The following is a 13,077-nucleotide window of genomic DNA, read 5'->3' as shown; positions in this document are numbered from 1 at the left end:
ATGTGCATCCCGTGCTGCAAACGTTACATTACAGTACATGCTTTTAGTCATTTTACTGTGAAACTGAGCTTTGCAGAGCAACAAATATGTATAACTGGAAAGAGGCTGTATATGATGCAATAATCATTTTACCTCAATTATAGGTTTTTCATAATCGTTAGAAGCCAAAATCTAAATCAAAACCTGATCTTCGATTAATTGCACAGTATCATTGACTGAAAATCCCCCAGTTCCACACAGCTCACAGATCTGTAAATGTTGCTCTCCGAATCACAGTCTATCTCCCCTGCATCTGTGTTTGTGTTGCCGCTGTGAAAGTCAGCTGTAGTGCACGTAATGAAACTCCCCATTTTCAAGCAAACCCTTCCCTCTTTCACCACTCAACACTCCCACCTAAACAAAGCTGGACTCACCCACTTTTCTGAGGGTTGGGGTTGGGGGGGGGGTCATCTCCGAATGTCCTATTCAGCAACACTACAAACAATCTGCTGCCATCAGTTTAAAAATTAAAACCACTGCTCCAACCGCTGGGTCTGATTTCACAGATTTGACTCAGTTTGAACTTTAAAGTGTCGGTTGCTACTCCTCTGACAGAATTGCATAATAACTATTTAAAAGTGTGCAGACTTCTGTCATTGCAAAAGTCTAAAAAGACAATTTTCCCAACAGTTTCTGCTGACTTGCACAACAAGCACTACAGCCTGCCAAACCCTCAGACTTCGACGTGCAGCACAGACCACCTGCAAAAATAATCACATGCATGTGATCGCATCCTCAGGGACGCTTATTTTGTTGTTGCATTGAAGTTTACAGCCATATCAGCTTCACTGGCTCTTAAAAAAGGACCATTCATCATATAGCCACTTTGTTTGTGTAATTTTCAGACTGTGAATAACTGTTTAATACACTGGTGAGCTTGATGGGATGATAGTATCTTATCTGAAATGAGACAGGAGGTCAGTGGATCAGACAGCATGAGGAAACTCAATCAAGTGGAGGAATGTTGCCCCTGTGATGTCATCGTGACTCTGGAAGACCATGTTACATTTGGCAACCTCAGCTCTAAATGTGTTACTCCAAAGTGTGTTGACTTCAATGAACACAAGAACTAATGTAAAACAGTTTTTTTTATTATTTATGTAAAATGGTTTCTATTATTGTTTTAATCCTACCTGTTAAGGAAGGCATTGCCAAAGGCGTTGAGTTTCCGAAAGGGTTTTTTGGGATCTACGACCAGAGCGTTTCCTGGTATTAGTCCCTCCATGGTGCCATGCATCACTGCTATAAAGGAGTCCGTCGTGGGTTCTGGACCAATCCGCATACCAGGAAAATCTTGTTCCAGAAGATATCTATTAAAAAAAGAAGAAGATACATTTAGATTATATCACTTGAGATGTTTTTTGAAATCTGATCTGTCATGTTTACTCTTCTGCCTACAACTATGGGGACACCTATTCATTGTATAAATCGCTGTCAATTTTACATTATCGTTGTATTTTGCACTGTCGTTGTATTTGCATTGTCTGTATTTTGCACTGACGTTGTATTTGCCCTATCTGTATTTTGTACTGTCTGGAGGCAGCACCTAAGCTTTTCACTCATCATAGCAGACGTGCTGCTGATGATGTGACAATAAAAGTGATTTGATTTGAATATTTGTGAACGATTGGTTATTTGAGGCTGCACAGTGGCGCAGTGGGTAGCACGATCGTCTCACAGCAAGAAGATCACTGGTTCAAGCTTCGGCTGAGTCCGTTGGCGTTTCGGTGTGGAGTTTGCATGTCCTCTCTGTGTTGGCGTCCGGTGTCCCCCATAGTCCAAAGACATGTGGTATAGGTAAATTGGGTAAGCTAAATTGTCTGTAGTGTATGTTTGTGAATGAGTGTGTATGGACGTTTCCCAGAGATGGGTTGCAGCTAAAAGGGCATCGCTTCGAATAACATATGCTGGATAAACTGGCGGTTCATTCCACTGTGGCAACCCCAGATTAATAAAGGGACTAAGCCGAAAAGAAAATGAATGAATGATTATTTGAATTCCTTTTACTATGAATATATAATGACAAACAGTTAAAGTTGAGATGCCTTTTATATGATATCAGCATGACATTTAAAACTAATTTTATATACAGTACACAGAGAGCATGTTGAATACAAGTATACTTTCGAATAACTTCAGTTGTAATGTCAAATAATTGAAAAATGATTATCGATTTTTGCACAATATATTACTTCAGCATTGCTTATTTTCAATAGTCACTTCGCAAAATCTCCAATGACAAGTATGTATTATAATTTATCATGCATGTGTTTTTGATGCCAATGACCAATGAGTTTAACAGCATTCAGGCATGAGAAATTGTACCGTTTCTAACTTTACTAACAATTAATTGGACTAATTTATTTTTTAATACAATTACTTGATATTGTTGTACTCGAAAAACTCTAAATCTTTTATCTTTTTCTTTATTTTATTTATCTATGCTTGTATATTGCTTATTCGCATTATATATGTATATTCCTTATACTGCCTAAACCATGCAGATGCACTTCTCTAAAGAATCATCTGAGTCCGTCTAAAATTATAATTTTTGCAAACAGAGATATTAAGTAATTTTTACTTCATGCAGCCCTAAAATGTATGTAGCAAAGATACAGCATTACTCACTCTGACATGTACAGTTTGGTACGTAAAGCACTGTTATACCAAATAACATTTCAGTCATCTGTAAATCTGGTCAATCTTTTTTTCATATGATAAAAATTCATTTTGCTCCAAAAAAGGATTAAAATACAAAGTTTGATTGTTTTTCTATAGATAATGTGAAAGAAAGTGATAAATGTCTGTGAAACAACATGTTTTTTGACTTGTCTGACATTTCTTTTGCCCACGACATAAGCCTAAGAGTCATAATTGCATAACATGACATAGTGACAGTCATGACACAGACAAAACTATTCTGAACCCAGCATGCATTTAATTCCATGATGAAACAGACCAAATAAAAAAGGGCACTCAAACTTTTGCATGACAATAATGGTTGCCTCATTTAAGACCCCATACATTCTAATGATTCCGATTATTTCTGCTGCTCTGAACACTGCTAAGATCACACTCTGATGGGGAATGGGAGTTTGAAAGGTAATGTTTACTCTTCTCAGCATTTAGATCCTGCTCTGGACATGTGAGGCATGGAGACTGTTTGCAATATCAGAGCATGTTAAAATGACAGTCTGAGTAGCTACAGGACACTTGGCTTCAACTGAGAAGTAACTAGCTGCTGTTTACACCACTAACACAAGAGTGTAAATGAAACATTGGCATAGTTTATGGTAGGGATGTTTTCCCATGGTCAATAGATTTAATACTGGGGAAGTTCATAACTTCACTTTTACTGTTACACTATCATTCTGATGAAATCAATAAAATAGAAGCAAAACAAATTTGATCTGTCACCGACTCATGATAAACATTATGGGCCCTATCATACACCCGGCGCAATGCAAATGTTATTTGCTAGTTTCAGCTCGATGCAAGTGTAATTTTGACATTTTACACCACACCGTTGAAATAGCAAATGCATTTGCGCTCAGATGTGCGCCCATAGGAGTTCTGGTCTAATAAGGAGGTGTGTTAAAGCGCAATGCTATTACGAGGAACTAAAATAGACTGCGCAATAGACCCGCTGAGAGCAGGTCTAAAGTCCAGCACAGAGCGCGTTAGTTGTGCACCTCGTGTTGCTTAAAACATGTAGGATGTAGAGTAATACAGAAATCTCTCTACAAATGAAAAAGAATTAAAGGATTGAAATGTTACAAAAAATATTATTTTCTATAAATATAAAAACCAGTACCTCCATGCTTTCTTCACATCGGGGGCTTTTTTTTCAGTTTATTCATGACAAATTGCTTTTGTATAATGTTATTATTATCAATAGTATTATTTCTTATATGCATATTTATATTTGTTTTATTAAAAAACAAGCTTGGATTTGTCCACCTTTCACGCTTTAGCACTCTGCGCTTCAGACTTTGCGCCTAGACCATTAAAATAGATTCCTATTGCTCTAAAGTTTGAAATTGGTATTAATATCTTTACTTTAATGCAATATTTTAAGTGCTGTGAAATACTAAAGTGACTAAATTAAAGTCAAGTAAATAATACCAAAGAGCTTAGAATTACCAAGAGTCGACATTCAAGAGAACATTCCATTGCAACAGCAGTGCCCAGCAACAGCTCCGGATTCCACCATTTTGGGGTGAAAGCGGTTGGCTTTCCATTGGATCTTATTACTGTTGCGATGGCCAGCAACAGTTTTTTATTTATTCGTTTAAAAAGCGGATTGAAAGCTGAGATGCAACCTAAAAGATGGCAATATAACACTAACTATATTACAATCATCAGTACTTTTTATAGTTTATTTTACAGACTTATAATATGCTTTTGTTCTATTGGAATTTTCATTCCAAAATGGCTGCTGCGCCGTCTAGTGGCTGTTTCCCGAATCGCACTAGAGTGTCGCCTCTTGGTGATTCTAAGCTCTTTGATAACACTAAAGTTTGCAAATGTCAACCTCGCCAAGTTTCCACTAAAATAGCTAAATCGTTTCTGTGTTTTTTGCATAAGCATTTACAGTACTTTAAAAATAATCAAAAATGTCTCTGTCAATGTTTTTAAAGATTTATATTTAATGTAGCAAAGTCACACAAGTGCCAATTTCACATCTGTCACATGCATAACCAAGCGTTTTCCTCATGAATGCAAAAATGTTAAATAAAACAAATATTTTTCAGTTGTATAGTGAGCCAACTCTTATCCTTTTGATTCGCATAATTAATTTTGTGTTGTGCAGTTTAATTCACAGAATTACTACAAAATATGTTGTCTACTGCAAACTTGATAACATTTTTGGTCAAATCCATAACGCATGTTTATTTTCCTCATTTAAAATCTAAAAACTGTTTACAGGCTGCTATTTTTCTTATGCCGTAGCTCTGTGGTTAGTGGTGTTGTAAAATATAAACAGATGTTTCAATACAATGTTACACATTCGCTGTGAATTTATGTTTTAAGTTTTTACTCTAAATGTCACATCAATAAGGCTGGAATTGCTCATTTACAACGCATACAATTAAAATGGATTACCATTTTTAATAAATGGTGTTCTTCTCAACTTTGTAGGCATAAAATAACGTGTTGACAAAAATATTGAGCAGCACAAACGTTCCTCAGCATTTGATAATAAGAAATGTTTTCTAAGCAGCAAACAATTAGAATAATTTCTAAAGGATCATGTGAAGACTGAAAACTGGAGTAATAGTTATTTAGTAGTTTTTCCACAATAAGTTTAAATGCTGTTATTAAAGTTTAAAATTTAATTTGAAAAATGTGAAAATACTCAGCTAATCCAGGTCTACAGATCGAAATAGTATAATATGTTTGAGCACAACAACATAGCTAACACTGATTCAGCTGTTTTTTTTTTGACTGTTTTTTTTTTTAAAGAAAGTGATGCATGTGGAACAGAGCAGAGCTTATGTGTAATGTGAGCATGTTGAAAAGATTCAATGTTAAACTTCCCTACACATTATAATGAAGTGTTTCATGGGGTTACATTTAGAAAACATGTGGAGAAAGTTGAGCTTATTTTCATTCACAGTTATGTGTTCAGTCAGCAGAACAGGCAGCGTGTCCACTGAGGCTCTCATGACCCTTATGAATAATGCAAGGAGGAAAGAAAGCCAGAGCGAAAGATCAAGAGGCTCATTTGTTACCAGCGCTGGACAATATCACACTCGCACATATTTAAAACTCACCTTGAGTACACACGACTGAAAAATTATTTTAAAAAGTGAATTCAGAAGTTAATATACCGAAATATTTAAAAATATTCTTAATCAATAATTATTATTTTCTAATTTTTTTTTATTTGTGTACAATTATTTTTAATTTATGCTGATAATTTTTTCAAAACAAAATTCCAATTCGATTTGCAGCTTAATATTTTTGTGCAAAGCATGACATATTTTGGTGAGCAGGTTTAAAACATTGCAAATGATTTATTAAATTTAACAGCTTTGGTTAATAAAAGAATACATTTATTTTCTTTTTTTGTTAACTCCAAAGTTGACCAGTATGAGCATTATGTTAAAGGGCACCTATCATGAAAATCATCTTTTGTAAGCTGTTTGGACAGAACTGTGTGTAGGTATTGTGTGTCCACTGTCATATTGGGGTGATATAAAGACAATAAGTCTGTTTTTTGAATGTCCTGATGTTAAAACAGGACCCAAATCCCTCTCATTTTGAGATTAACCGCAACATGACGTAGAAGTGTGGTTTCCATGCCCACCGAACTGATTGACAGCCGGGTATAACATGTCTCTGTAGTAACGTGTATAATCATATCCACAAGACAGGATGTGTGCAAATCAACTGGGATTAAAAGTTCTGTTCAGCTCTCTGTGATCATCAGTCATCAAATGTGATCAAGAATGAGTTTTACAAGTTTAAAATGTTACATAGCGATTTTACATTTAGCGATTTTTACATTCTTTATCATCACAGCCAATGTCAGTACAATAGAAGACTCTTCAATCCCAGTTTGCGGACATTAAATCAGGTTTATTTTGTACATTAACATAACAGATATCCATACAGTAGCGGATATTAATGTGTATCCCGTCACATTTGCCGAGCAAACACTGTGCAAAGTTAAAAGTGCTGTGTGTGTGTGTGCGTGAACTTTGTAATGACATTTTGTGTGACTCATTGTTGCAAAAAGACTTGAATTAATTCCACAACAAATACATCAAATAATCATTGGTAAAGTTCTACTATACTGTAGTAATTCTCACAAACTTTACATGAGATCTGCCTCCTTCATGTATGTCACTGTGCTGTTTATCTGACGCAGCCAAGGTGGAGATTGAGGCACATTCTGACAGGTACATAGGAACAGTGAGCATGGCAAACTAGCATTAAAGGCACAGGCAACAAAAACATCTACAGAATATTTAGAGCAGAAAATCCCAACATTCTGAAATGTATAATAAATAATCCAATGGGTGTTGAGCTGAAACTTTAGACACATTCTGGAGAGACCAAAGACTTATCTTAAATCTTGAAAAATGGGTAAAATAGGTGCCTTTTAACGTAATGTTATGTTATTTTAAATAATATTATACAAAGTTGACCATTTATGAATATAAAAAGTGGGCTCTGGTCAAAATGTTGCATGATGAAAATAAAAGTTAAAAAGTTGCCAATTTGACTAATGATTTCACAATTCTTGAATAAAAAGTCTTACAAAAATAAATGTTTTAAACTAGACTTCAGGTTAGTCCTAAACGTTTTCTACATTAGAAGCCATTAATGACAAGTTACTATGGCAATGCTGGTGCAACTGGAAGTGTCTCTTGTTGCCTAGTGATTGTTAGTAGTTTGTTGCCTTTCCTTTTGGACCAAAGTAGCCCTAAATCCCCCAGCAGACGAGTCTCACACCACAGCAGCGACAGCGATTGTGTCATACAGACACATCTCAGAGGTGGAGCCAGCTCTGTTTACAAGGAAACCAGCTCTGTCTAAGCTGAAATTATAGTACCATGCTAAGAACTTTGTATAGCATGTAACATCAAGATCTGCATTCAGTGGACACAGAAATTAAGTTCTCGTGTAAACAGATGACGGATAAATCTGTATCGCCAGTCGTGGAGTTTTTTGTTTAAATGTTTTTTTTTTGTCTATTATGTGCTTCTTAAATTAACTAAAATGTGTCATTGACAATCCTATACGATTGTGGGGAATTTCACGACTTGTAAAACTGGTTGCTACAATTACAGTATAACTGATACCGTAATTCAAAAACATATACAAAAAATGAATGAGGTCACGTATTAAATCATAAAAGGGGGGTATTGTCAGATTTGACTGAAAGTTTGTTGCAAGCTTCTCCGTAATCCAATCTGATACAAAGCACTACATGTTTCCTGTTAAATGTCATCAATGTTAGAATTCATTCATTTTCTTTTCGGCTTAGTCCCTTTATTAATCTGGGGTCGCCACAGCGGAATGAACCGGCAACTTATCCAGCACATGTTTTACGCAGCAGATGCCATTCCTGCTGCAACGCATTACTGGGAAACATCCCCACACTCTCATTCACATACATACACTACGGACAAGTTAGCTAACCCAATTCACCTATAGCGCATGTCTTTGAACTGTGAAGAAAACCGGAGCATCTCGAGGAACCTCAAGCGAACACGGGAAAAACATGGAAACTCCGCACAGAAATGCCAACTGATCCAGTCGAGGCTCAAACCAGCGACCATATTCATAATGTGTATGCACATATCACTTCTTCATAACATTTATTTAAAGGTCCTTGATTATAAAGTTACCTGGCTTGCGAAAAGAAAACATATTAATATATTATATTTAAATGTAAAACTTAACGATAAATGACAAGAGATTTTATGATGTCCATGAATCAGTTAAGACATTATTTATTATTATTATTTATAAATCTTACTTAAAACACATATAATACCATTTGCTTTAAACTAATACAATTTAACTTATACATAAACTGTATATCCTATACATTCATACACATTTTTACTGCACTTTTATGTGTCCATTTCATAATGTTTAGGCGCCTATGAGTTCTTCATAGTATTTATTTAATGGTTCTTGATTAAAAAGTTACTTATATTTAAATTTAAAATTTAACTTAACAGTAAATGACAGGACATTTTATTATGGCCATAAATCAGTAAAAACAATATTATTACTACTACTACTACTATTATTAATACTATTTACAAATACTAATTAAAGCACAATATAATTTGCTTTAAACTAATACAATTAAACTTATACATAAACTGTATAACCTATGCATTCACACACATTGTTTACTGCACTTTTATGTCTTTATTTCATAATGTTTACGCACATATAACTTTTTTTATAATATTTATTTAAAGATGCGTGATTATAAAGTTACCTGGCTTGAGAAAAGAAAAAAAATCATATATTATATTTAAACTTAAAATTTATGTTAACAGTAAATGACAGGACATTTTATAACGGCCATGAATCAATAAAGACATGGAGACTATAAATACTACTTAAAACACCAAGTAATTTAATTAATACAATTAAATAATCCTATAACCAATACATTCATACACACGTCTACTGCTCGTTTATGTTCATTATTTTAATGCTTATGTATGTAAAACAATGTTACCTGGTTAACAGTGTCACTTACCAGTCAGCAAAGACAACAAATGTATAGGAAACAATATTCAAATACATCAACAAAATGCTAATACGTACTTCTCAGGACATTCGCACCTGTTATACAGGAGCAAAGACGTATATCTTACCTTATAAAGCTGGTTTTGCCGGTAGAATATTGACCCACAAGGAGAACCATGGGTTTATTGTCAAAATCTGCATCCTCCAGCGCGGGTGAGTGAAACTCGTGGAATTTGTAGTGTTCCTCAAGAGGAAGCAGTTTGGTTTTGTAGAGCTTCTTGAGTCCTTCACTGACAGTCTGGAAGACCTCTGGATCTTTCTTCCTCCTGTCATCGGTACCCAACCAGCTGAACATGATGCAACTCTAATATATACAGCCTTTCTACAATATTTCTTTATTTACTTGGACAATTTTTCCACAAATACGCACAAACTCGCCGACTGTAGTGTTTTCGAATGAATGGATCTTTTCTGACGTCGACGTATTTTAAATGTCCATTGAAAATGTTCCCCTGTCTGCAGGCCACTCACGACACAAAATGCACAAAAGACTAAATCATAATTACAAAATGAAACTTATTACATAATATAATGCTGATATTTCACGATCAAAACATGGCCAGAGCGGCAGCCTTTAATTGAGGCTATTGTTGGAATAAAAGCGCGCGCCGCAACACTCGACAATGCCTCATTCAGCGACCGCGACAAATGTTGCAGTTGTGAAAGAGAAAAGAAAACGAGCGGCAAATCCTCCAGCAGAGCAGATTCAGTCACGTTGACAGGCGTTCACAGGCTTCCCACTGCCGCAGATTTAAATGCCAGTGCGCTGGAGAAACCCGACACCAGAGGAAATGTCCCACTGGCAAAGCCCCACCCAGAACACAAGAGCTCCAGTCAGGGATGCAGCGCCGTTGTAGCGGACGGTGATGGCTGGTACTGCTGCTGCTTTTTCTCCAGGGAGGTTTTTGTTTACATCATCAACATAATGATAAATGCATAAAATACAGTCCAGGGATGTTCTTTTCTGTATAACATGATATAATAATATACTATGCTTTCCACAAGATTTTTTTTTACATTATTACAAAGATAACTGCATAAGAATATACAAGGATGTCATTCTTATAAACATAACATTATCAACATAACATAACATAACATAACATAACATAACATAACATATCCAAAGTGGAATCTGAGTTTACATCATTATAGTGACTGGACATAAATCATACTTTGAATGTTATTTTTATGCATGCATTACATTTTATGATGCATTGCATTTAAATATGTGTTTAAAAATAAGACGTTTTGATCAATAGCTCTATAAAGGTTGACAAAGGTTAATAAGTGTGGTTGGAAATGTCCACCTAGTGGTAAGCCATTGTAGAGCAACAAACTTATAAAATTAAATAAATAAATAAATAAATAAATAAAGCATCTACATTTTCATATACATTGACATTGGGTTCTAATAGGAAGGCCCTATCACTCTGAAGGGATTAGGCCAGAGGGATGACCCCTTCTGAATTTAAGACGGTGTGTGACACCAAAAAAACTTTTAAAAGGATCTCGGCTGTAATGTTGTATCCTTGAAAATCCTTCATAAAAAAAAGGCCTTTTAAAGAGGGTAGTTTGAGCACTGATATCACAGGCATGATTGTTTTCACTCTAAAGTGCCCTTCAAAAGGTGAAATTTCTACTTTGAAACAAGCTGAAAGTCAGAGCCACCCCCCCCCCCCCCAAAGGGCCTAACTATTGTTAAAACTAAATGAAAAACAGTAAAGTATACACTTTTCAGTAGTAAACTTCAAACATTTGCCGTTTCTAAAAAAAATGTTCAAGATTTTACAAAAGGTTAATTGGTTATGTGATATAGTACATTTATAAAATCAAGTTAATCTCAAATTGGTGTTGATTGTAATAGCCTATAGGTCAAGAAAAAAATATAAGCTGGGACAAAAGGCATGAAGCATAACACAATAAATTAAATATACTTAAGGGAAAAAAAAACCCTGCAGAAACATTCAACAAAGGGAGAGTAAGGTTACAGTCTGATAAACTGATTCAGTCAGGAGCTTTATGCTAAAATTATATTTCCATAATGAAGAAATCTTAAATAAATGTCATTTTTGGTTGCCAAGAAAACAACACAAGAAACAGAAAACAAGATACTTAACTGTCATGTTAACACCTAATCATGTTTTATTGCCAGTATGCAAATAACAGTGTAAACAGTATTAACAGAGTGTAAAGAAGGCAGAGACCACTAGATGGAGAAATAAGACAACAAAACACCAGACTAGGAAGCTCATTTAAAGGTAGCTTGTGTTAATGAATTGTTTTTTACATTTTTCTTTCTATTTTGCGTTTATTCTTTTTAGGTTTTTTTTTTTTTTTTTGTAAGAGTTGGGTGTGCCAAATTTTTATTTTGTTAAACAAAGACAAAACAGAAGTCACTGCATTTGAGAACAAAGATGAGATTCTCAACAAACAAAAAATTAAGTCAAGAATCTTGATGTGATTCTGGATTCAGATCTTTTAGTGGGCAGGTCAAAGCAGTAATTAAATCAGCATATTATCACCTCAAATACTTTGAGCATAAATATAAGAAATAAAATTTGAATTAGATGCTTGGAAAAATTAGAATGGGATGTAAAGAATTAGATGCTTTGTTTCCAGGAATTACTGTAGAGAAACGTATTAATGCTTTTATCACCAGCAGGGTGGATTACAGTAAAGGACTCCTCATTGGTCTTCCCAAAAAAGACAGTCAGACATTTGCAGCTCATTCAGAACAATGCTGAAAGGATTTTGACCAGAACCAGAAAATCAAAGTACACCACACATGTTCTCGGGTCTTTTCACTGGCTCCCAGTTACATTCAAAATAGATTTCAAAGTATTGTTACTTGTTTATAAAGCACTATTTAGCCTAGGACCTCAATGGATTAGGCAAGTTTTAAGGCACTGTGCTACGTCTGACAGACTGCACTATTTGTCTTTTCTTTTCTTTTTATATTATTAACCAGTATTTAAACAACTTTACTTATAAATAATATAACTGTTATTTCTTATACTTATTCTTTCTTTTATTGTTGTGTAAAGTACTTTAAAATACTATTGCAATTGAAATATGCTATATAAATAACCTTGCCTAAAAGACTTATACAAGAAATAAAAGGTATAGTTCACTAAAAACTGAAAAATCTGCCATCATTTACTTGACTTCAATACCAGTTTGACTTTATTTTTTCTGGTAAACACAAAAGAAGGTATTTTTAAAGAAAGCTTCAAACCCGTAACTACTGATTTCCATAGTATTTGTTTTTTCTATAATGGAGGTAAATGGTTACACGTTTGCAGCTTTCTTCAAAATACCTTTTTTCGTTTTCAACAGGAGAAATGAACTCAAATGTTTGGAATCACTTGAGTGTGAGTAAATAATTGATGCATTTTAATTTTTGTCTAAACTATCCCTTTCACACTGCTTAATATTAGACAATTTGACAACCATTGTCATTTCCAACTGGTTTTGCAGGTTGTATTCAGTAGTGTAAAGTAACAAACTGCAAATTCTCAAACCACCGAGAGTAGTTTTTCTCAGGAATTGTAATTTACTAAGTATTTAAGATAATTTAAGTAAATTTTTAGTGCAGTATACTTTCACTTTATTACTTTTCTTCAACCTGCTGTTAATATTTTTTCTTGTCTATGGGAATTAGAAAATGTCCAACCTAAATCCAACCAAATATCAACGTCTAATGATGTTACAGCTTGTAGTGGTGTGGACCTCACCACTATGACGCCT

At 34.7% G+C, this 13,077-nt stretch overlaps 1 protein-coding gene across 3 annotated transcripts in view; it reads right to left on the bottom strand.

The window, feature by feature from the left end:
• The window catches only part of ehd3 (EH-domain containing 3), a 45,291-nt gene extending 35,236 nt beyond the window's left edge, over positions 1–10,055 (bottom strand). For 2 of the 3 annotated variants that reach the window (XR_012395623.1, XM_068215509.2), the window contains exons 1-2: positions 9,396–10,055; positions 1,173–1,349 (exon numbers count right to left, since the gene is read on the bottom strand). Coding sequence is in view for 2 of the 3 variants with exons in the window: in XM_068215509.2 (XP_068071610.1) it covers positions 1,173–1,349; positions 9,396–9,622 (404 nt within the window). In the remaining variant the exon portion in view is untranslated. The remainder of the gene's footprint in view (positions 1–1,172; positions 1,350–9,395) is intronic. The other variant, NM_001045004.1, reaches the window with a different exon arrangement.
• Between the last annotated feature and the right edge of the window lie 3,022 nt (positions 10,056–13,077).

The sequence above is a fragment of the Danio rerio genome, chromosome 20 (genome assembly GCF_049306965.1).
Source record: "Danio rerio strain Tuebingen ecotype United States chromosome 20, GRCz12tu, whole genome shotgun sequence".
Classification (NCBI taxonomy): Eukaryota; Metazoa; Chordata; class Actinopteri; order Cypriniformes; family Danionidae; genus Danio; species Danio rerio.
This window is presented reverse-complemented; position numbering and strand designations above follow the sequence as displayed.